We start from the raw sequence: 25,792 nt of genomic DNA, 5'->3' as shown, positions 1-25,792 counted from the left end.
CTTGTTTTTTAGTTAAAAAAAAAAAAAAGTACTGGGCAATGAGAGCCACTTGCCCGTACCACCCCACCAGGATTTCTTGCCCAGTTAACATGGTTCTCATTTTTTCATTAAGTTACTCTTTCAGAGCCTTCTTACATTTTTTAGGCTAGGAGCCAAGGCTAGGACGAGCCTTCAAACAAAATGCTAGAGATATCTTTAGCACTGTTTACATCTGTGGGCCCTGACTTACCAAAATAACATTTTAGCAAATGGATCTTTTCCTACTGACATTCGGAATGTCACACAGATAGAGACAGGGCTTTGGTCACCAAAGACAGGCCCAGATGTTTCATGTCGTGGGACATTAACAATATTCCTCGGGCAGCCAAGTGCCAGCACTATCACAAATCTTCTTGGCTTGCTCCCTAGAAAAGAATGTGTTTCCAGCTCTTCATCCATTTATCCTCATTATAGTGATACCAGAGGCAAAGTTCAAATGTGAACATTGCTCTCATGCCAGTTTTGGAGGCAGATAAGGCTACTTCCCTGTCTAGAACTGAGTCTTTTCTGGAGGGAATTCCAGAATGCTTACTTCAAAGGTGACGTACCCCTAAGAAACACAACACTTGAGACTTGCTTGGCTTTTCCTCACCTCTGGAATCAAAGGAGACTTTTGTGTTACCTGCATGACTTTTCCTTCTTTGTTTTCTTTAAGCACATGCTGTTTCAAGTCCAGCATCTCAACCCAGCAGTCTCAGAACTATACTCCAAGGGACTCTCAGGAAGATAGCACGGAGATGCTGCCTCACATGGAGCTCCAGAAACATCACCCAAGAACCACTTACCTTTTTCCTCCTCTGGCCACTATTGGTGATCTTGTCTGGAGTAACACCCAGGTCAGCCAACACTTTAGCGATACCCCTGGCATCCACGCCACAGTTGGGAGCCACGTTGGTCTCACAGCGCCGGTGAACGTTCATCTTGCAGACTGTAAGGAGACACGGAGGAGAGGCTTCCAAAGGGTCATGGCCTAAAATGTTACCTTATTGTGCTCTGATTGTAAAAGGAACACACGTTCATTTGTTAGAATTTGGCAAATGCAGGAAGACAAAAAAAGAAAAATAAAAAAATCACCCATCATCCCCTCACACAGATCTAAAATCAATCACCTCACAGAGATAATCAGGCTACGGATAAATAAAAATCACGCTGAAATTTCCTTTCAGGGAGCAGAACACTGACCGTAGAATTTAATTGGTTTCTCTGAAGAAAGTTCATTTGGATGCTGAACCCGAATGGGTCCCCTGTATACAGTGCACTATATTACTCTGCTGTAATGTGGGAATGTTCCCAAGAGAGGAATACTCACAGTAGACAGCCTATAAAGAAGCTCATCTCTAAAAATGAGGAGCCTGAATAAGGTGACCTCCAAGGTCCCTTTCAGATCCAAAATCTGGATTCAAAGGAACAAAGGCCATGCTTGAATTTTGTTTTTTGTTTCATCTGCATCACTTAAGCTGACCTTGGTGCAGGACATCCAAGGTGAAAACATAAACTGTTTTGGTCTCCAGTCCAGCATGTGAGGAGCTTGGAAGTTGTTGCTCTGTCCTGACGAGTAAAAAGCTGAACAAACTGGAAAATCAACAACTCTTCTTAAGATTTAACAGAGAAGTAACATCACAGGGCAAACCGCTGCCCTGTGGGAGAGACAGATACAGATCATAACTCAGTGGAACAGAAACTCCCTAGCAGCAACCCAGTGGAAAACCAGCACAGGGAAGGGAAGCCTGCCCTAAATGGTGAACCGTCGGGTCCCAGTGTGGGCGATCTGTCAAAGACTCTAGGCTGACCCCGTCACAGGGTCCCCCCACTTTTGTGAGTTTTACCTCTAGTTGTTTGACCATGTTCTCACAGTGAATATTGGAGAAAGAAATCCCTCACGCTGATCACAGGGAGAGAGGGAAGGAATTCTGAACCACAGCAGAGCTCCCTGTTCTTAACACGGCTGGCTCTGAGAAGACGCTATTTCATCAGAGACTAAACCACCGTAGCTTTATCAGCTCCTAAGCAACCTAGGGGGAGGAAAATACCCAACTCCAACCTGTGTTAGCTATCCAGTCCTATATAAGGTGGGGGGAACCCTGAGAAACATGTATAATGCTCATAGTTCAGAGAAACAGGTTCACACACAGACTGAGACCTAATCTCAGGACTACAGAATGCTTCCCCTCCCCCAGCACCTTACCACCATGTTACTAGAGACCTGTTACTGCTGTTCCTGTTACTTGACATTTCATGTCTGACTATCCCGCTCTCACACACACAAACATGACGCACATTAAAAGGCAAAAAAACAAGGCAAGAAGCAGAACCAGACTCAGACATGGCAGGGTTGCTGGAATAACCAGGCCAGGAATTTAAAACAACTATGATTAATATGCTAAGGGTATATGTCAATAGAAATTTTTAAAACAGAAAAACAAAAGGAGAAATACTGGAAAAAAAGATATCGAATATCTAAGAAATATAGAACAGTTGCAAAAGGTGTAACATGTGTATGGGAATACTAGAAGGAGAAAAAAAAGGGAAAAGTGAAAAAAAAAAATTGAAGTAAAAATGACTGAGAATGCCCTCAAATTGAATTCAGATACCAAACTACAGACCCAGGAAGCTTAGAGAACACCAACAAATGACAGGAAAGAACAGGATAAATGAAAAAGAACAAAACCAATATCAAGCTACATCTAGGCATATCATATACAGGCTGCAGAAAATCAAAGATAAAGAAAAATAATCTTGAAAGAAGTCAGAAGGAAATAACACCTTACCCAAAGGGAAGCAAAGACAAGCATTACATCTGACTTCTTGGAAACCACATAAGCAAGAAGAGAGTAGAGTGAAATATTTAAAGTACAATAAATCCCCTTCATATGAACTAGCTCTGTTCTAAGAGCATGTTCATAAATCTAATTAAGGCCAATAAAGTTAGCCTAGGTACTCAACTAACACAACTGGCTATGTAGCACTGTACTGTAATAGATTTATAATATTTGCTTATAAAAAACAAATATAAAAATAAAGAAAACATTTTTAATCTTACAGTACAGTATCTTTTACTCTTGTAGTGCCATAGTACCTTGAAAAGTATAATAGTGAAGTACAACAGCTGGTGATTCTTAGCAGTGACAGTTACACCAACACTGCCTGTACACTTGCTCCTAGACATCCTGGGCTTGAAATAAAGTTACTGAACTACTGTACTTTATACAGGACACTAAAGCACAACACTTATAGAGGAAGCACACACGTGACAATGTATACCAGGCATGTGACTCACTTACACGACTGGTCTTGTGAACACAGATTCACATCTTTGAAAGTTAGCAACCTCAAGGTTCATATGTAGCAGACTTACTGCATTGAGAGGGGGGAAAAATGCAGAATTCTGTACCCTGTGACATTATCCTTCAAAAGTGAAGGAGAAATAAAGACTTCCTCAGACAAATAAAAGTTGAGGAACTTTATTGCCAATAGACCTGCCTAGCAAGAAGTGTTAAAAGAAGCTCTTCAGAAAGAAGGAAAGAGCTATCAGTCACTTTCCTTCCTTCAGTCATCAGAAACTCAGATCTACATAAAGAAAGGAAGAGCATCAGAGAAGGAATAAGTGATGGTAAAATACAAACTTTTATTTTTTAAATTCTTACTTGACCTAACAGATAATTTTTCAAGATAACAATAGCAACGATGTTTTCAATTATTATGCTTATATATATCATATGTATAGAAAATATATGCTTATGTATAAGTGAAATGAATGACAACAATGATATGAGAAGGAGGACAGAAGAATAAGAAATACTTTGTTATTATAAGGTATTAATACTTGCACCTGGGGCTTCCCAGGTGGCACGAGAAGTAATGAACCTGCCTGCCAGTGCAGGAGACATAAGAGATGCTGTTTCGATTCCTGGGTCAGGTAGATCCCCTGGAGTAGGAAATGGCAACCCACTCCAGTATTCTTACCTGGAGAATCCCATGGACAGAGGAGCCTGGAGGGCTACAGTCCATGGGGTTGCAAAGAGTCGGATACGACTAAAGCAACTTAGCACACATGCAGTACTTTGGCTATCTGTGAAGTATTAGAGCATTATTTGAAAGTGGACTTGGATTAGTTATAAATGTATGTTGCAAACTCTAGGGCAACCATGAAAATAAGTTTTAAAAAAACAGAAGAATGGATATGCTAAGAAAAGAGAAAAAATGGAATCTTATAAATTGTTCAATTAAAACCACAAAAGGTGGAAAAATGTGAAAGGCAAAAATAGAAACAAAGAGCAAGGGCATCAAATGGAAAACAATAACAAAAAGATTGTTATTAATCCAAATATATCGAAAATCACTTTAAATGTCAATGGTCTAAATACTTTGAGTAGAAGACAGAGATTGTCAGAGTGGATCAAGAAAGAAAACCCAGTACATATTATCTAGAATAAACACACTTTAAATATGTAAGATACATATAGATTAAAATTAATGTCTGGAGAAAGATACACCATGCTAATGCTAATTAAAAGAAAGCAGGAGTAGCTACATTAATTTCTGATAGAGCAGACTTCAGAGCAAGGAAAGTTATCAGAGATATCAAAGGGCACAACAAGGGACAATTTTCCAAGAAGACATTAAAATCACACTCCTGGTATTTACTCAAATGAGTTGAAAATGTAGGTCTACACAAAAACCAGCATATGGATGTGTACAACAACTGTATTCATAATTATGAAAACTTCAAAGCAACTAAGATGTCCTTCAGTAGCTGAACAACTAAATTGTGGTACATGCATATAACTGAATATATGTCAGTACTAAAAATACATTAGCTATTAAACCATGAAAAGACATAAAAGAACCTTAATTGCATATTACTAAGTGAAAGAAGCCAACCTGAAAAAAAAAACTACACATTGTATATAGCTCTTACTACATGACATCCTCCTCCATGACAGAAAAGCAAGACTGTGGGCTTGTAAAAGGATCAGGGACTGTCAGTGGCTGCAGGGGAGGCAGGGAAGAATAAATAGCTAAAGCCCAGAGGATTTTCAGGACAGTGAAACTACTATGTATAAATACTATAAGGATGGATAAACCATGTTGTACATTTGTCCAAACCCACAGGATGTCTAGTACGAAGAGTGATCCCTAATGTAAACTGAGGGATAATGATGCGTCAATGCAAGTTCATTGATTTAACAAATGCATCACTCTGGTGTGGATACTGATAGTGAGGAAGGCTGTCTGTGGGCGGGGGTAGGGGGGTATGCTGGAAATCTTTGTACTTGCTCCTCAAATTTGCTCTGAACCTAAAACTACTCCAAAAGCTAAAGTCTATTAACACACATACACACACACAGACTTTCTGGAATAAAACCACGCAAGATGACCAGACCTAAGGGTTCTGCACTACCTGACCACTGACCTGGAGGAGGGACAGCACTGACCCTACTCTCCTTCATCTCCAACCCAGGCTTGAAGAGCTCAAGTGAATTACATGGCTGAAGATGCCCACAGAGCCAAAGGCAGGAATATGGGAGTAGGGGAGCTGATGGGAGGGGAGCTTTCTCAGGCAATATAAACAAAAAGAAAGCTCCATCACAGCCTGGCCATGGTGCCACCTACATTAATTGAGTTATTACTAAAAATGCTCAAAAATCCTCAGACCCATGCCAGACTCCAGGCAACAGCACTCTGAATTCTCTGTCCCACTGCCCTTAGCAAAGCTACTTTCTGACACTCAGCTCAGCTCATCTGCACCTGTCCAGCCATCCTATCTCATACAAGTTCTCTTCTGTCTCTTCTTGAGGTGACAGAATGGACAAGAATGAAGCAACCGAATGAAGAAAGAATTTTGTAGCACAGGTAGTTTATCTATGTGATTTAGCCGCTGGCGCCCTCTGGTGTTGTAACACCAGACCTGTCCATCCTAATGAAACAAATTCGCTCAGGTTGACTGGTCAGCAACACAAGAAAGATTTTGGGGGACTTCATTTTTCATTTTTAAAAATTCTGTTATTTCTTTGAGAGAACTGTGTAGTTGTCTTAATATGTAAGGTTAAAAAAAAAAACCCAGTGATTGTCAGTTAATATGAACCACATGAAAAAGAGACTTTGAAGGCGCTTTGAAAAGTCTGGAAACATGAGGGCAAAGCTGGCTGAGAGAAGGGAACTTGACATAATTTAAGCAGCCACAGTGGGGTTCCCAGAAGCTGGAAGTAACATCTGGAGGCCGCAGATCAGGAAGAGAACGTAAATGTTAGAACCAAAGAAGCTCGTTTATAGTAACGCAAGGCAGTCAAACCAGTTGAATCACCCCCTTCTGTCCGTCATCCGGACTGGTGAGCACCCAGCTCCCAGTTCCCTGAGGATTCCCGTTCTAGGCTGCTTCATATTGTTCATTTTTCAACCGCTTCACCGGGATGAGCTGCACTGCTGGGGCTCTTCAAAAAGGAAGATCATTATTCTACTTCTGCCCAGGGTCTCATCACACATTTGTTGAGCTCCTACTCGGTGCTTTAGGTGGTGCTGTGGCAGCCGTGCTGTCCTCAGGACAGACGGGGGCTGGGGCATGCTGACCTTCATTTTGGTTTCCATGTTCCCACCCTCTCCATAGCTGAGATTAAAGCTGGGGTTGCAGTGGGGTGGGTTAGGCTGTTGGGACTCCTCCCAAAGCAGGCAGAAGACCTTGTGAGAGAACAGTGACAAAGGGAGACGGGCAGGCCTAAGTGTTCTCCAGAAATCTCTCTACATGAGGGTGGTCTGGCCCTTGGGGGTGAGCCAGAGCGGTGGTTTGATAGCATAACGGGTTACAGCCAGCCGCACCACGCGCAGGGGCAAGACACACACAGCTGTGAGCAGGAAGTGGTATGCTGTGTCATGGAGGTTAGCAGGGGTGGGAGAGTGCTTGATGCAGAGTCCCGGGCAGGAGACAAGACTGGGAGTAGCAAATGTACACAAAAAGGCTTAAAAGGACCCCAACAAATTGTTAGTAGTGGTTAGGGCTGGAGATAGACATGGTAAGAGAATATAACAGACTTTAATATTTTCATACGTATACTTAAGTCTTGCTAGAATCTTTCAAAGTGAGAATTATTTGTGTATTATTTGTGTTTTTTTAATTGTAAAAATACAAATAAAAGTTGAAGATATGACAAGGAAAAGTGAAAGTCGCTCAGTTGTGTCCAACTGTTTGTGACCCAATGGGCTATACAGTCCATGGAATTCTCCAGGCTAGAAAACTGGAGCGGGTAGCCTTTCCCTTCTCCAGGGGATCTTCCCAACCCAGGGATCGAACCCAGGTCTCCCGCGTTGCAGGCAGATTCTTTACCAGCTGAGCCACCAGGGAAGCCCTATGACAAGGAAACTGTTAAAAAATAATAGTAAAGGGCTGATATTTTCAAAACTGATGAGAATAAAAATTCTTTTTCATAACTTTACTGATTTTTTTTTTTTTTAATATCCACTTTTTTAAAATGGAAGGAAGGAAGAAAGGAAGGGAAGGGAAGGGAGAGAGAAAACCTTCCCTTCCTCCTATCTGCAGTGGCAGAACCAGCACAGACCAGTATCCTGGACTCCCAATCTGGGATCTTCACTGCTTCCAGCTCTCTGCCTAGGGGGTTTGCCCCAATAGATGGCCTGTTCTTCATTACCTGCAGGAATGGGAGTGACTCTCTATCCCTTAGTCCACAAAAGTAGCCTTGGCTCACAGCTACTATTAGGATAAGATCTCAGAGAGAGTCAAGAAGCCAGGAAGGAGACTCTTCAGGACTCTCCAGGCCAGACCTTTTCCAGCTGTACCTCGTTCCCTACCTTGGCACAGGGCTGCAGTCAGGGTGGACAGGCAGGAGCAGGGGCCTCACCCCAGAGGAGGACAGGAAAGCCAGGGCTGCTGCAGGCCCTGCAGGGCAGACAGAATTGTGTAAAGAGGTCTGGCTTTCTGTTAAACTGCCCCAGATGCTGGGTGATGTCAAGGCGGCTGTGCTGGAGACGTGTGAGCTCACAGGCAGAAGAGAAGTGGGGAGTGGGGTGGGTGGCCAGGGCAGGTGAGAACCCCACATCTTCTTTAGAGAAGGAAACAAAAATCATAAGGTATTGGGAGTCTTTCCCTCTGGGGAAGCTGACTCCATAAGTCAATGGAGAAATACAGCACATGTGAGAGGACCCTGGAGGCATTCACTGTGCAGGTGAAGGTCAGGTTAAGGAAGCAGTAGACTTAAAATAAAATGAAGAACAAAAAGAGTTCAAATGCCTCAGTGACGCTAGTATTTGAACATTTGAAGCTCATTTTCGCACCGTCTAATAGTGGCTGAGGTGCTCAGACAGACCCTCAATGAGTCTATAGAGAGGTACAGCACAACGGTGCCAGCACTTAAATCGTAAGATAAAGGACAGGAGGAAATCCCCTGGTGGTCCAGTGGTTAGCACTCTGCACTTTCACTGCCAAGGGCACAGGTTCAATCCCTGGTTGAGAAGCTAGGGCCCTGCTAGGTGGCCAAAAAAAAAAAAGACAGCAACGAAATATCTTGCTTTAGTGCTGGTGTCTTTCTACCCTGATAAAGGAGCTCGGTTACTCAAACACAGCCTGTGAGCATTCTCCAAGTGACTGGCCCCTCTTGGGTGGTGGGAGGGAGGAGGCTGCCCAGAGGACAGTGGTGGGTTCCCACAGGTCCCTGGTTGTATCCCTCTGTGCACACTGGTCTCCAGTTTCCGCCAGTAAAAGGGGGTGATTATGCTCTCTCTCCCTGGCTGACAGAGGGACAGTCTCTGGAAGAGTATATCCAGCACCTTTGTACCCATGTGGCTCAGGCAACTTCAGGCTGAAGGGAGAGTGACCAGGACCATCTCATGGATCCTTCCCTATAGACGCAAGCTCGAGAAAAACCCATTTCATTGAAAACACCTAAATGTTTTATCCCCAGGAGTGGGATGGGCAAGAAAGCTGAAGCCACAGACCAGCAGGTCAAGTGGCTTGTATCCCACCATGACCAGGGGATGGGGGCTCCAGCCCAGGAGGCCAAGCCAGCCTGATTCAACAAAGGTGCAGACCTGATGGAGTCTCCATAGATGGGAGAGGGTGGGGATCACAGACCAGAGGCAGCGCAGGCGCCAGCTGCCTGGGTGTAACTCTAGCTCCCTGGGGACTTGCTCTGAGACACCAGGCAGGTCAGTAATTTTTTATTTCTTTTTCTTAGCAATCAAAGGAGTGGAACCAGACTTAGACCCAGATAAGAGGGGCCCCTTCCCAGGACCCTTCCAGCCTCTTCTGGCCATCACCCTCTCCACAGGATAAGGGGCCTGCAGGGACAAAAAGACTTGAGGCTGAAAAAGGATAAAAAGCGCGAAGAAAACATAGGTGGTTGGGGGGCAGTGAAACCACTCTGTATGGTACTGTAAGGTAGATACATGTCATTATACATTTGTCAAAACCCGCAGAGTGTCCAACACCAAGAGTGAAATTAATGTAAATTATGGATATTGGGTGATTATGATGTGTCAGTGTAAGCTCAGCAACTGTTTAACAAATGCATCTCTCTGGCTGGGGATGTTGATGGTGGGAGAGGCTGGGTATATGTGGGGGCAGGCTATATACAGGAAATCTCTGTACCTTCTGCTCAGTTTTACTGTGGATCTAAAAAATAAATTGAGTGAGAAAAGCACAGCAGGAGGAGAAAAGGAACAAGAGGGAAAAGGCCAAGTCATGGTAACAGAGGACAGGACAGGAGTATCTGTAAACCTTTGTTGGGGCCCTAAGTTCTGAATGGCCTCTACCTTCTCATCTCTGTGTAGCCTGTTCCTCTCATGTCCCACTGGGCTCCAGTGACCAGGAATCCTCGCTTGAGACAGCCTCATTCTCCCCATCTTTTACTTGAGGCGCTTCCTGCCAAAACAGAGCTGAACACACCGTCCCCCGGCCCTGCCTTCTCCCAGGGTCATCCAGGGACCCACAGCCCTGGCAGCCACGTCTGGGTGTCTGGGCTGCCTCCTTAAGTTATCAATATTTATGAGATGATGGTGCCTTCATTTAGATTCCCTAGATAGATCAATAATTAATAGAGTTACTTAAAACCAGACATGGCCTCATCAGAGTCCCATCCAAAGCAGGCGCTCTGCTTCCTGGCAACCACTACTCAACTTTCCAAAAATGCATCACTCCTCTGCTGAAAGCATTCAAGACTCATGCTGCATTGTTTTCTTTCTCTTCTTTTTGTTTCCATGTCACTTAATGGCAAAAAAGATTTTGGACAGGCCCTGTTTCTTTCAGGTCATCTGCTGGAATTCTAGAAAGGGAAACAACATCTGGGAAGCTCACAGAGAACATAAGATGTGTCAGCGGCCAGCACTTCCTCCTGTCCTATTCTTCCTCACTTCTTACCACTGCTATTTCCAACCCTCCTCCCAACCCTCCTCGTGCCTTCCACAGCCCCCTTACTTCTCACGTCAACTCTGAAAAGGATCTCGAATTTCAGAAGTAAGGGAACTCTCTTCCCCCGCTGCCCGACCCGGTAACTCAGAAGTCTGGCCAAAGTCTGTATTGATCAAAGTTGGGGAAATTAACAAGGGTTAGGTAATGAAATGGCGTGCTATTTATTGTCTTTCATCACCGATAACACTCTAATTAATACCATCACTATCTAATCTTCTTTATTATCAACATCAGAAACAGAGTAATTAAAAAGACTTTTCTGCTCTCATGTTAGAAGTGCCACAGTCTGGGGTTGTCTTCTATCTGCTGACCTTTTTTTTTTATTATTATTGTTGGAGCATAGTTGTTTTACAATATCCTGCTTGCAATGTGGTACAGCAAAGTGAATCAGCCATACATATACGTGTGTGTTAGTCACTCAGTCGTGTCCAACTCTTTGCAAACCCATGGACTACAGCCTGCCAGGCTCCTCTGTCCATGGCATTTGCCAGGCAAGAATAGTGGAGTGGATAGACATTCCCTTCTCCAGGGGATCTTTCCAACCCAGGGATCGAACCTGAGTCTCCTTCATTACAAGCAGATTCTTCACAGTCTGAGCCACCAGGGAAGCCGTATACATATATCCCCTCTTTCTTGGACTTCCTTCCCATTTAGGTCACCACAGTTTCAAGTAGTGTTCCCTGTGCTATAAAGTAGTTCTCCTTAGTGATCTATTTTATACATAAATGCTGGAGAGGGTGTGAGAGCAGGGAATCCTCTTACACTGTAGGAAGGAATGTAAATTAATGCAGCCACTATGGAGAACAGTAAGGAGTTTCCTATAAAAACTTAATTAAAAAAGGAACTTATTTTTAGCTGCAGTGCCCTCAGAAGATTCAGAACTTAAATGACCATTCTGCCAGTCATCTCCTCCTGGACTCCCTTCCCTGACACAGGACATGCCAGGCCTGGCTTTGAGTCTTTCCTTTTACTAGGAGGAGGGGTATCCATCTCTTTATCCCTGTTCTATCAGCAATCCCCTGTCTCTCCTGGCTCATTAATGGTCTCTTTTTCCACTGTCTTTTTTCTGATTATATAAAATATCCTGAAAATACTTCACATTCTGTTTTCACTCCAGCCTCTGCACTTGGGTGCTCATCCCCATCAAGATAGCCCCTGCTGAGTGCACCAGTGATCTCCTTATTGTTAAATCCAACCCCATGTCCCACCTTTTTTTTTCAGTTTTATTGAAGCATAACTGACCTACAATACCATGCTTGTTCCAGGTGCACAAACATGGTGATTCAATATTTCTATACATTACAAAATGAGCACCACAATAAGTCTAGTTACCATCTGTCACCATGCAAAGATACTACAGTATTGTTCAGTCTATGCCCCATGTTGTACGTTTCATCTCTGTAACATTTATTTTGTAACTGGAAGTTTGTACCTCTTAATCTCCCTCATCCCCCACCCACCTCCCCTCCAGCAAACCACCTGTTTGTTCTTTATATCTATGAGTCTGTTTCTGTTTTATGTATTGTGGTGCTGGAGAAGATTCTTGAAAGTCCCTTGGACTGCAAGGAGATCAAACCAGTCAAACCTAAAGGAAATCAACCCTGAATATTCATTGGAAGGACTGATTCTGAAGCTGAAGCTCCAAGACTTTGGCCATCTGATGTGAAGAGCCGACTCCCTGGAAAAGACCTTGATGCTGGAAAAGAATGAAGCCAAAACGAGAAGAGGGCCGCAGAGGATGAGACAGTTAGACTCAATGACTCAGTGGACATGAATTTGAGCAAGCTCAGGGAGATAGTTAAGGACAGGGAAGCCTGGTGTGCAGCAGTCCATGGGGTCACAAAGAGTTGGATGCAACTTAGCAACTGAACAACAATAACAACAACAAGATTCTATGCACCATTTGTCTTTCCCTGTCTGACTTATTTAACTAAGCATAATACCTCTAGGTCTACTCAGTCACAAATGTCAAGATTTAATCAATTTTTATGGCTGAGTACTATTACACTGTGCATGTGTGTGTGTGTGTGCGCGTGTGCACGCAACACCTCTTCTTTACCCATTCATCTGTTGATGGATACTTAGGTTGCTTCCATATCTTGGCTATTGTAAATAATGTTGCAATGAACACAGGGGGTATGTGTATCTTTTTAAATTAGTGTTTCTATTTCTTCAAGAAAATAGCCAGAAGTGGAGTTGCTGGATTATATGTAGTTCTATTTTCCCATGTGACACTTTTTACTTTAAACAACTTTTTAGAAGCATTTGGCACTATCCATCACTCCCTTTTTAAATTTTTTAAAAAGTACTCTCAGCTCTTTTGGCTTCTATGATTCCATTCCCTGCCACTTTCCCTCCTATCTCTGAGGCCCTCCCCTCAGAGCATGCAGCTCCATTGCACACTCATCCTAGGATGCTGATACCCTACCTCATCCCCAGATTCCCAAGCTGTCTTCTTCTTTCTTCACTCAAGGTACTTATCCTGGGGATGACATCTACTTCATAGGTTAACTACTACTCAAACACTGACAAATCCAAATCTAAAAGCTCCATCTAGACATCTTTCCTGAGTTTCAATGAGAATTTCCAATAGTCAGACAGCTTCATGTACTTTCCACTGGCGCCTCAAAGTTAACACGTCCCCAGCTCAACTCCACCATCTCTACCTCCAACCCTGCCCTCTCTCCTGGGTTCCCTGTCTCAGCGAGTGGTGCCACCATCCTCCCAGTTGGATCTGATCACTACAGACAATAAATCACTCATCAACACCTCCTAGGTTATTTTCCTTCTCTATTCCCACTACAGCCAATACCTTATTTCCAATCTTCATACTTTCTCACTGGGATCCTTTCAGTGACCAATCGGTTCACAGCTTCAATTTCCTTCTTAAACTTTAGCTCTTTCTCTAATTTTTTCATAACGGGAATTTATTAATGATGCATTCAGTAATAATAAAATACTGCTTTTATAACAAACTAATTTAACAGTTTAATACATTTTCATTTTTAAGCTTAAATTTACTTAAATAATAAAATTTTAATATTTAATAAAATAATAAAAAAGTGTTTTTAAATAGTGTCTGTGAGATATTCCTGGCCAATAGTTCATGGTTGTCCAACTCTGTGAGCAAGTTAGACTAGCTTGTGACACTGGACTTCTATTAGACCCCAGAGTGTGAACCCACCTCCCCATATTATGTGGTATTACCTGTGTCACTTAGCACACTCATTTGAGCAGAAGTCAATTCAAAGGCAGAACAGCAGGAAATAAAGGAAGAAACTCAGACCCAGAGGTCAAGGTTCAAACCCTACTTCTGCTCATGAGCTACATGAAGAGGTTAAATTAGTCTCTGAGCCTATTTCCTCATGGGGCCAGGGGATAATATAATATCCATCACAGGTCTATGAAGGAGCAATCTGTCTTATGTGACAGCATTTTAGCAGGTGTTTTTCCAAAAGTAAACTCTGAACCACGGATGGAGACAGAAAAATGTCTATGACTTATTTCACAGTCTAACTCCAAAAACTTTTCTTCTCTTATACTCCAGTGTATCTTTTCCTTAATTTTTTCCTGCACTTTTTCAGACTCATCTTGTGGCCCCAGCTTGTTCACTGTCTTAGAAGGTGGAGTCACACTTTCTCTCTTCTGATTCCCTCTACAGAGTCCGCTGGAAGGCCTCTGCACACAGACTGCCTGCAAATGCTCAGAGTAACTAACAACGGCTTAGCAAGGGCTTGGGCCCAGTCCTTTGGTCAGCCCTGGAAAGCACTCTCGAGGCTCCAAGAAGAAAGGTTCTTTAAGGGGAGCACAGCAGGGGCTCAGGTGCAAGGGCAGGGGGAGAGCAGGACCCAGCACCTTACCTTTGCACTGCAGACCCTGCCGCAAGAGGCCCCATAGCAAGGAGCCACAGTGGTCGCAGAAGGTGGGGACCTTGTAGTTGTGGATCCCGAACTTGTGAGGCATGTTGACACTGAACCGCTGGGAGCCCACCTGCAGGAACGGCAAAGCACAGGGTCAAAGCCAAGCTCCTTGCTCTGAAGCTTCCCTGGGAACATGGTGAAGACAGCCTTCCTCCCAGGGCCCTGACCCCACTTTCTCTGTGGACTCTGACCCCCTACCAGTCCCATCCGGGACTCCAGACCTCCAAATCCCATGGCACACAGCAGTCAATCTGCACCTCACATTTTGGCCTTGAAGAGTTGTCATTAGGTGACAGGATTGTGGGATCAATGAGACCCTGGGGGTAGAAGAGGCAGGAAACATATTACTGTAGGTACTGAAGACATGCTGGGTCGATACTAAGAGGAGAGTCGTGGTCTCCCAGGACTAGCCCCAAAGGGATGTGGGGACAACCAAGGTGAAGAGGTCGGGAAGCATCCCAGGTGACTAGGAGGTCTGTGGGGGCAGGAAAGCTGTGTGACCCTCAGCTGCAGCCACTAAGGACTCTAAAGTATCAGACGATGGGGGGTGAGAATGATGACCGACACATAAGACTGTGCTGCAGGATCAGGGAGACTGCGAGCACCCAGGGAGGCGGCCCAGGTGTAGTTCCGAAGCACACAGCACTCAGAGGAAGATACAGCCGGAGAGCGGTGAGTGAGGCCAACAGGAAGGACTCGGGGAGGGAGAACAGGGAGAAAGATAGAACCGGAAGACTAAAAGCCAAAGAGGAAGAGAAGGAAGGAAGATGACACAAAGAGAGAGCATTCTTGGTTAGTCGGGGAACGGCAAGAGTCCTAAGTGTGAGCTCAGAGACACAAGACAGGATGAGGGCATCGGCCGAGTGCTTGTGGCCAAAAGTTCCAGGGAGCCCATTGGCAGAGCCCCCTTTTAATGGGAGGGCATTAGATGCTTGGTGTTTAGAGCCATGTGGGTGTGGGGTGTATATGTATGATGAGTGTGTACATGTCTCACCCTGCAGGTGGTTACACAAAAGGATGAAATTGAAGGTTCGCCCCCCGAGGGCTGTGCCCAGCAGAGGGCACAGTCACCACCCTGATGGGTCAGGAATATAGTAACTAAGAGACTGGCCTCAGGGAGCAGCAGGACAGGCAACCAATTCCACTAAGAAACCCAGTCAATCCCTGGCAATTGATCTCCCTTGGGACATGTACCAAGTTTGGGAACACGCCTCATTGGTAACTTCTTTTCAGTGTTCAATATGCCAGAAAATACAATCAGAAAAACTAGGTCACAGATTAAAGCTGGGTTCTGTGCATTTCAAATCTCAACCCTCTAGCCTGCATGGCATGAAATCATAGGGTCTTCTTCCAAGGAGGTGTGAAAGAGGTTTAGACATCTGCAGAGGTTCACAATTGATAAAACTTATGAGATCACTTTTTAAAAACTTATTGAGAGTTATGATCTCAAGAGCAGGAATCATGTATTCCTCTTTGTTTCTGTGGGCCATGGAGCAATCATCTGGCATACAGGAAGTGCTCAATAAATGCTCAATAAAATGTCCCTAAGAAGAAAGACACATAGCAAGGAAATTATCTTTTTCTTTCATTCACTTAAAAATCTAATGAGAGTAGCAGCATACTTATGGTTACAATCCTAGAACAGGAGTCAGGAGAGCCAGGTGACAGTGACTTGCGATTTCCTACCGTGACTGTAGGACCTCAGTAAACGACTTTGGTGCTTTGGGCCATCTGCTTTCCAGGGACATGGGATGCTCAGTCTAAGCCTCTTCCCTTCCTGCTTTCCAGAGATGGTGTGAAATCAAAAGGAGATGGAAATGCTTTCCATAAAGATGGAAAATGTTTTGGGTGTCAAGGTGTCACTTTGTTGAACTGTTTTTAAGAAGCAGGTAGAAACCCTGCTTCTCAAAAATAGAAGGGACTCCTTTTGGAAGCCTAATTATAAACCTATCTGATTATAAACCTATCTGATTGTAATCCCACCCAGGGTCTCTCTCACACTAATGGCCTATGATTATATGATATTTATTTATTTCACCAAGAATTAAAAGTATATCTTTGAAATCAACTGTCGTGAACACAGATAACTCCTCTACTCACATTCACACCTGCCATTTTCTCTAAGAGGTTTTTTTTTTTTTTACCTCTGTTAGTGGATCCACTCTTCTCTCAATTACTCAGTTAAGAGAAACCTGGCTTCAAGTCAAATTTTCTTGCTTCTTTACCCCTAACAACTTTTGTAACAGTCAATCTGACACTAGTTTCTAAGATGAAGGGAACATAGTACTGTCGTCAAGGACTCAGACTCTGGAACAGACTGGCTGGCTTTTTCACATACTGGGATGTGAGGTTTAAGGCAAGTTAATTTGACCTCTCTACGCTTCTATTCTTTCTGTTGGAAAATGAAGATAGATCTCATTAAGGTTGTTATGGCTTTAAATAATATACGATAAAGTGCTTAAATCAGGGCACAGTGAGTACCCAATGAATGTCAGCTATTGTTATTACTGTGGTTCTTCCAGCCTCTTAAGTGTTTCTTAGATTCGCTAATCCCTCTCCATTCCTCCATCACCTCATAAAGATAAGATTCCTGCTGTGTGTTCTGTCTCTCACTGTTTATGAGCTGTGTGGAGCCCTTGACATGTCAGTGAGTCCTTTCACTGTTTCGATGAGATAATGACATAAAACAACTCAAATTTTCCCCTGGGCTTTCTTCTGGGGACCATACAACCCTTGGCATCATATCCACACACACAAGCCTGACTTTGAGCTGCACTCATTCTGTAGATTGTACCTCATGCCGGAAGGCTGTGGACAACTCCCTTCGTTTTTGATCAACACAATGAAGAAAGCAACAGGACCTCAGAGAGATAAGGTTTTTCCTGGGGACCACAGAGGAGGCAGTGGAGGGTGGGGATGGCAGGGAAGAAAGCCCAGAATTTCAATGTTATAAATATTTACCTCGTCGGGAGTTTCCTGTTTCTTTAATCCAGCACACTTCGTAATTATGAGCTCATGGCATCGCTTGTGGACCACGCAAGTGCAGACTGCAAACAGCAAAACATGAGAGAGCTGAGCAACAAGCAGGGAAGAAAGGTTCCATGCCAGGATTCAGTGAGGTCTCTGCGGAGGAGCGAGGGGAGCCCTGCCCCTTCTGTCTCCGACGCAGAGACTTATTGTAATGCCCTACCTGAAGCCCTTTATGCAATCACTTCAAAGCACTCTGCCATCAGAACCATTAGGCTCTCCTAAATGCTCTGGAGAAGAATGGACCATTTATATCCAAAGGGCATCAGCAGTTTTCTCCAGTTCCAGGAGTACCAATCAATTTTCTTGCTTCTCCATGCCAGCGTCAGGAAACAATCGCCCAGTTGGAAGGCACCCCTGTGTTCCATTCACGGTCCCACCAGGGCTGGCTGGGGTGGTAGGGAGGCCAGCAGCACGTGAGTGGGTATTCTGTGACATAGAAGTTCTCTAGCTCCTTGATCTGGATATACCTTTTGTGCCAAATTTAAAATTTTTCATTTTATGTAACACTTCCCCAAGAAATGGCTGATGCTCTGTCTGTAGTGTCATGGGCCAGTGTGGGCAGTAGGTGATACAAAGAATCTAAGAACTGTCACATGTGTAACTGTGCACACATTACCCCCAGGACACAGCCACATCCCACAGAAGCTACCCCAGTCCCCCAGGGGTGAGACTCAAGTCAACCAGTGGCTGGGCTCCCAGTTCCAACCACAGAGAAGCCTCAGCATGACCTCATCACATACCACCCTCCAGTTCTAGATAACTTAACCTTGCATTTGTAGTCAATTAACTGGGGAAGAAGCAAACCCTCTCATACTTTCAGGCAACTGTTAAATGTTTAAGAGCTAATGATGGTATAGAAGAGACAAAAAAAAAAAAAAGAGAGAGAGAGAGGGAGAGAGAGCAAAGCAGCAAGAATCATGAGTGAGACAGAATAAAACAAGCAGGGGAGGAAGCTTCTTCAGGGAGTGGGAGAGTGGGGAGCTAACACAACACACAGAACCCAGTTCAGGACACAAGGGGCTCCAAAGGGCATCTTCCTGAAGCTTTCCATTTCACAGGAGAAAGAAGAAGGTGCACCAGAAACACTGCACCAAAACACTGAGCCCCCTGGTCACCTGCAGATGGTGGTCCCCACAGGCGCTCCTATACATCTACTCCCACACAGCTATGGTGGAGTGAGGCCAGGCAGGGACAAAAGAAAATCAGGGTCTCACCTTACAGAGAGAAAGCGTGACCATGCAGGGCCTACCTAGCTCTGAGTCTCATCCCACCCAGCCCCCCTTTCCAGAGGCAGTCGTGATCTGAATTGACCTGTGGTTCCCAGGGATTTACTTCATACAACACCCTCTTACCTTGACACTGGTATCCTTGCTTTCCTATGACACCCCTGAAAAGAAGAAAACAGCTCTTTAAGAAAATGAATTCCAGTAGGTCAAAAGTCACACAAAGTGACCCCATTCTGGCCACTGCCCACAAATGCTGAGTGGAGTCCACTCAGCAGAGGGGTAGTATCTCGCTCCCACTTGAAGGGTGCCTTAAAATGACTCCTGATGGCCATCAAGGACAGCCCCAGGGCTTGGAATGGGTGCAAGGTTTGGTCAGTGTTAGGGCTCGGTCTCCTATACAAACAGCCACTCCAGGGGCCCAGCTGTGTTCTGGAAAGCCCCAGAGACCCTGCTTGCTCTCCATGGGCCTCAAGTCATTGAGCATGCCTTTCTTTGCAGATAGTTGTGGAGAAGGGTTCTCACTGGCAAGCATATTCCCTGAGCATTCCAGGAGTAGTCAAGGTTTATGGGGCAGAGTGTGGCCAGGACTGGGAGTGCAATCTACCATTTGGGTAAAGGCCAACACCACAGATTCCTTCCATGGCCAGCATAGGGTCCCCTAGGGCAGGTTTAGGGTCAGCCTGGACACAGGACAATCCAGCCAACCTGGCCTGAGCCCTGTCCTCAGGACATCGCCAGCAACTGGTCAGCTCCCTGCAGTACCCAGTCCAGTGAAAGGAGCCAGAAGTCACTGGGGCTACAGCTAAGGGAACCTAGAGTTCAGTGGTACTGGCCATGGGCTTAGAGGAGACCTGAATCTCTAAGGCTAAGCTTTCAGAACCTGTTCCCCAATTCTTGACCAAAATACAGAGGTACAGGTCAGATGGCTGTCAGTCCCAGGAATGAGACGTGTCCGTGGATGGAGCTGGGCATTATTTCTGCTTTAATCAGGTTGACTTTGCTCTAAGCTGTGTCACCTTGGATGTCCATGCCAACCTCTGTGACTAGTTCCAGAACACCACAAGGATGAGACGAGGTGTTCCTGGACACCATGGGAATCCAGGGTGTCCTCAGAGTGCAATTTGAATGTTCCCCTTCTGCATTCATGTTGCAGGATGGCCTTGCTCACTCTCCTCCAAGGGATTGCCAGCATGTGAACTCCACATCAGCTCCAGAGAGCTAAGAGAGGTGGCTAGGAAAGCTGAGCATGAGCTATTAGATGTGCTCACCAGGGTGGAATCAGGTCTCTGACACATCCTAGCTGGAGGGCTATAGGCTGGTCTCATTTCTGAGCCTCAGTATTGTTGTTAGTGGAATGGTGTTCATAATACATAGCTCATAGGATGCTGGGAAGATTTAGAGATTTCCAGAGCCAAAGAGAGACCCTGACACAAGGTAGGTACTCATCAAAAGTTCCCCTCTAATCCCCAAGGCCAATATTCCTTGTCCTTCTCCACCTGCCAAAAAGGCCTACTACTTACCTGTTTCTGCCTATCAAAATCCTAGTCATCATAAAAAGAGAATTGCCACCTCCTCCAGGAAGCCTTCCCTGAGTACTCCAGCCAATGCTTCTCTCTCTTTTCTGAAATCTCAGCATCCTATCAGCACCAGTGTTGTGACAGTTACTAAAAATTGTTTTGTATTATAAATATTGGCAATGGAATATTTTTAAGCTTTCTATGGAAACATTTAAATGTATAAAAAAAATAGAGAGATGAATATAGTAGACCCTCAGGTACCTGTGAGTACCTCCAACAATGATAAATTCATGGCCAGCCTTGTTTCATCTCTACCCTAGACCCTCACCCCTCCTTCCAGTTATTTTTTTAAAACAAATCTAAGAAATCCATCATTCTGTTGGTAAATAATTCAGAGTCCCTCTCTAAAAGTTATGAGTTCTTTAAAAAAAAAACCCACAATACCATTACTGGTTATAAAATCTTAACTCCTTAAATATGAGATATGATATGATCCTACATATCTCCATATGTAGGAACCAGGATTCATAGTTTCTTCTTCCCATCTAGCCCCCCAGGCACCACTCAGCCTTGCAGAAAAGTCTTCTGTAGTCAAATAAAGAATTAAAGCACATAAGCATTTTTTACATAAAGTGTCCAATCTCCTGACCCATTCCCCCCACCTCTTGCTGCTGAGAAGTCTAACTGAGAGGTTTCCAGAAAAGAGGACCTTACCAGATAAAATCTCGGCAGTGGGAACAGTAGGTGGGCTGCCGAAGGTAGGTAGCCATGAACTTGTGGCCGTTGACCTGGTGGACCCTGCGCCTGACAGCCCCCTGCCGCTTCCTGGGCCGCATGCGCTCCCGAAACACACGTTCTTCATTGTCTTTAGGGGCTGAGGAGGGACAAGAGCACAGAAGAAAATACAGTTTGGGTTAGCAGCCCTTGAAAATAACCTCCTGTGGGAGAGCTACTCCAGCCTGGGAGATCTGGAGGTTGAGGGGGGGCCGCCTCCGCTGGTGGAGAGATTCAGGGGTCTAAGGAGCCTCACTACTTAGCTCCAGCCAGTACGCACCATGTGACTGTAAGGCCCAGCCTGTGCACTTTCACACAACAGCTGCACTCAGCCCCCATCCCAACCCTTCTCCTGCTCCAGGCATGGCTGCTTCACTCCTCCCCACACCAGCTCCATGTTGCGAGGGTGTGGGGTCAGGGGCTCAGGTTCAACTCTTACGGGAACTTCTGAGGAGTGACCTAGGACTGCTTGTGTTCCTCATCTGGAGCCTCTGCAGGCACTGTCCTCTGTCAATGGGGATGATGGTGATGGTCCTAAGGGGTGTGGCTTGGAGTCAATGGTGTTGACTTCCCTTCCCACCCAGATGCCAAGCTCAGAGAAGTAGCTGTCTAATAAACCTGACTTTTCTTCCTCTTCCCTCTTCTCTAGAGTAAAGCAAAAAAGAGCCTTTCCCTAAAGGTTAAAAGGAGAGGGAAATAGAACACTATGAAAGCAGACAGTTTCCAGAAGGTTCAAGACCACCACCATGAGCTTTAAGACCTACTGGAGACAGAAAGATCTTCCCCACTTTTTACTTCCCTCCCTTTCAAAGACTGCCCCAAACCTAAGAACACCCTGCAAACGGACAATACAAATAATAATGACCATTAAGTATTGAATGTGCCACCACACACACCAATACATACATTAACGCCCTAATCCCCAATGTGATAGTTGGGGGGCCTTTAGGAAGTAATAATGATTAAATATAGGCATGAGGATGTGCCCTCATAATGGGATTAGTGCTCTTAAAAGAAGAGAAAAAGACCTGAGCCAGCCTGCTCTCTGCCATGAAAGGATATAACGAGAAGGTGGTTGTAAACCAGCCAAGCAGAAAGTCCTCACCAGAACACAAAGATACTGATTTCAAACTTTCAGCCTCCAGAACTGTGAAAGGTAAATTTCTCGAAACATCCCGAGAGAACAGCATCGAAACATGTATATTATCTATGGTGAAACAGATCACCAGCCCAGGTTGGATGCATGAAACAAGTGCTCGGGCCTGGTGCACTGGGAAGACCCAGAGGGATCGGGTAGAGAGGGAGGTGGGAGGGGGGATTGGGATGGGGAATACATGTAACTCCATGGCTGAATCATGTCAGTGTATGACAAAACCCACTACAATATTGTAAAGTAATTAGCCTCCAACTAATAAAAATAAATGAAAAAAAAAAGACAAATATAGCAGCTTTATACAAATGAAACAAGAACTTGTGAAGAACACTCACACATGTAAGCACATTATATGTTTACAGGTGAATTCTCAAATATATTCACACCCTAAACATTATTCTTGTATGAAAAAAATAAACATAGTATCTTCGAAACTTCATTTTGAGTTGTGCAACAGAGGAAGAAAAAAATAAATGTTTTATAGCATTCAAAAAAAAAAAAAGAAAAGTAACTTTCTGCTGTCTAAGCCTGTATTCTATGGTATTTTGTTAAAGCCTGAGCAGACTAACACACTGACAATGCTAGCTAACGTCTGTCAAGGGCTTACACTCTGGAAAGTGTTAGTCACTCAGTTGTGTCCAACTCTTTGTGACCCCATGGACTGTAGCCCACCAGGCTCCTTTGTCCATGGGATTCTCCAGGCAAGAATACTGGAGGGGGTTGCTATTTCCTTCTCCAGGGGATCTTCCTGACCCAGGGATCAAACCTGGGTTTCCCACATTGCAGGCAGATTCTTTACCATCTGAGCCACCTTAGCTATCTATGCACTCTGGTGGGTGCCGTGCTAAATTCATTATGTGTGATAACTCATTGAAGCATTACAACCCCAACTGAAGGGTACCGCTATTACCCCCATGTCTTGGATTTGCAAACTGAAGAATGAAGAGTTCAAGTAACCTTTTCTGTTAATACAGCTATCTAGTGGTAGAGCCCTAGAGAGGGGAATGGCAACCCACTCCAGTGTTCTTGCCTGGAGAATTCCATGGACAGAGAAGCCTGGCAGGCTACAGTTCGTGGGGTGGCAAAGAGTCGGACATGACTGAGTGACTAACACACACACAGTGGTAGAGCCCAGATTCTATACCAGAGAGGGAGAGAGAGGTCCTGGGTCCACTGGCCACCTGCTGCTCTGAGGGACAGCCCACTCTCCCTACAGCAAGTCTCCAAAGCTCTCACTTGGTGGCTCTCTTTAGGGAAGAGCTGGGCTGCCTGAGGCTTCCTCTAGCACAGAGAAGGCAGGCTATGGTCTCCTGCCAGGCTCTTGACACTCTCAAGCAGCCCTGGAAGGTGGGCAAAATTACATTGGGAAGGCTCCATCCCCTCGACAGCCCCCTTGCACCAGCCAGCGCCCATCACCCCAGCCTAATAGTGTTAGTCCTGAGGGGAATAAGCTCTGCTCCGCATGGACCTCTCTGAACACAAGGTTCCCTGACGTGGTGGTCACATGTGTCAGTCAAACATCTGTTTAATCCAAGAGCATCTTGTCAGTCCAGAGAGGGTAGGGGTGGACAGAACATCAAACTGAAGGAGGAAAAGAACAATGGGGAGCAAACATCCAGTGTGTGCTTTTAGAGGGAAGCAGCCTCCAGGCAAATGTGCAGAACTGCTGACTGGAGGCTGCCCACAGGGCTCCCAGGCTGTATTCTCAGGATTGCCCCTTGGTGACCCGGAAGGGGGTCTGCCTGTGGACCTCCTGCTTCATACCCCCCAAGCTGCAGGGGTTTCCTTTTTACCTGGTGCCTATTGTTTCACAAAGTCTCTGACAGTGATTACCTTCTGGGTATAGAAAGCCCACACCACCTCCTACTTTCTACAACCCAGGGGGTAAGACCCAGCTGAGCAAATTTGCAAGGAAAGGTTTTGCTTCTAACTAGAGATGTCTACATATGCACACGCATGCATAAATATGACAATCATCACTCAGTTGTGAAATTAGAGGTGACTTTCATTTCTGCTTCACACTTTTCAGTATATTTAGAAAAAATTCAATTTGTATAAGCTGGAAAAACATGGTATTTTAAAAAACAAATCTTTTCAATAGCCCTTAGTTGCTACAAACCTAATCGACAAAAAATCCAAACCCCCCAAACTCAACCTTGGGTAGCTCAGGCCAGGGGATGGGAATTCTCTTTGTACAAAAGCATCCTTCAAATTCTTTCACAGAAGGCTTTACCATGGAATATATATCAATAGTAAGCTCTAATGTGTTTAAGATGCAATTTGATTTACAAATTTCTCAGATTTTCTATTCATCTTGACTCTGGAAATTGTGTTTTCAGTCAAAATGGTGAGGAGTTTAATCTAGTTTTCTCAAGGAAGTGCTGTCATATGGGGGGTTCATGGGGTCCCCGAGGGCCTTATTTCTCAACTTTTTATAGAAATGACCACAGTAACCAAACTGGACATTCTAAACTGTGTTTAACTGATTTAATAGATAAATGCAGCAACCAGTTAACTCTACTTGCTTTTTAAAAATTTACTTATTCTTTAATTGAAGAATAATTGCTTTAAAGAATTGCGTTGGTTTCTGCCAAACCCCACTTACTTTTGAAAACCTGGTTTGTGGGGTGCACTGATGCTGTGAGAAAAGCTGCTTAAAATTTGAAAGGGGTGGGAGGTGGGGGGTGGGGGGGAGGGGAGGGTCTTGGGTGCAGGTTAGAAAGAGAGCCAAGGATAACCCCATGCTAAGGCGGGGTCCGTCTGATCTAACTTCTCCAAAACGTTCTGTTCTCCTGCCCCAGAACACATTGTGCATGGCCTGTTAAAAGTCAGCTTCTCTGTTCAGTAAGTGGGGAGACTAAAGGCAACAGAAGGAACAGGTAAATAAACTTCGTGTTCCAAGGAGGTTTGCACACGAGGCTGCAGGAGAAAGGGGATGGGACTCCTGGCTGATGAGAACACCTGCCTTCCACACACTTCTGGACAGGGGAGCCACAAGGCTCCTCAGTCCCATAGAATCTCCTTGTTGGGCCTAGAGAAACTGCTAGAAATGGATTACCTTCAGCATTTCCCCTGATGTGAAGGGTCTCTATTAAAACGCAGCTTCCATGGGGTAGGGGGTAATGCATGGCATATGCATGCAGGAGCACAGGCACCTGTGTGGGTAAGAGAGCGTGCACGGTGTGAGAGTGAAAGAATAGATTTATAAATGTAAGTGTATATATACATTTATGTGTACAATAGCAATATATATCAAACATGCATAATCTATTATATATTCATATATAATACAGCATGATATGTTAGTGTCATTAACATAATTATATTATGACATGATTATGTTATAATTATATTAGTAGCAATATATTATTATATAAGATGAATGTATGATATATAGTTTTGCTGAACCATTTGAAGCAACACTTCACTCCTAAATACTTCAGGGTTTATCTCCTAAGAATAAAAACATTCTCTGACATAATCACAATATCAAAGTCAAGAAATTTAACATTGATATAACCATCCAATAGACAGTTCATATTTAAATCTCCCTGACTGTCCCCTGTACGTGTGCGTATGCGAAGTTGCTTCAGTTGTGTCCAACTCTTTGCAACCCTCTGGACCGTAGCCTGCCAGGCTCCTCTGGCCATGGGACTCTCCAGGCAAGATTACTGGAGTGGGTTGCTATGCCCTCCTCCAGGGGATCTTCCAGACCCAGG

General features: G+C 44.6%; 1 protein-coding gene across 3 annotated transcripts in view; it reads right to left on the bottom strand.

Moving 5' to 3' along the window:
• The window catches only part of PRKCE (protein kinase C epsilon), a 535,293-nt gene that overhangs the window by 175,842 nt on the left and 333,659 nt on the right, over window positions 1-25,792 (bottom strand). For all 3 annotated transcript variants that reach the window (XM_043468474.1, XM_043468473.1, XM_043468475.1), the window contains exons 4-8: window positions 20,861-21,020; window positions 18,756-18,790; window positions 17,335-17,420; window positions 14,314-14,443; window positions 825-967 (exon numbers count right to left, since the gene is read on the bottom strand). In XM_043468474.1, the coding sequence (XP_043324409.1) occupies window positions 825-967; window positions 14,314-14,443; window positions 17,335-17,420; window positions 18,756-18,790; window positions 20,861-21,020 (554 nt within the window). The remainder of the gene's footprint in view (window positions 1-824; window positions 968-14,313; window positions 14,444-17,334; window positions 17,421-18,755; window positions 18,791-20,860; window positions 21,021-25,792) is intronic.

Source organism: Cervus canadensis, chromosome 5 (assembly GCF_019320065.1).
Source record: "Cervus canadensis isolate Bull #8, Minnesota chromosome 5, ASM1932006v1, whole genome shotgun sequence".
Taxonomy (NCBI): Eukaryota; Metazoa; Chordata; class Mammalia; order Artiodactyla; family Cervidae; genus Cervus; species Cervus canadensis.
Note: the sequence above shows the minus strand (reverse complement) of the source record. Positions and strands in the feature narration are given on the sequence as shown.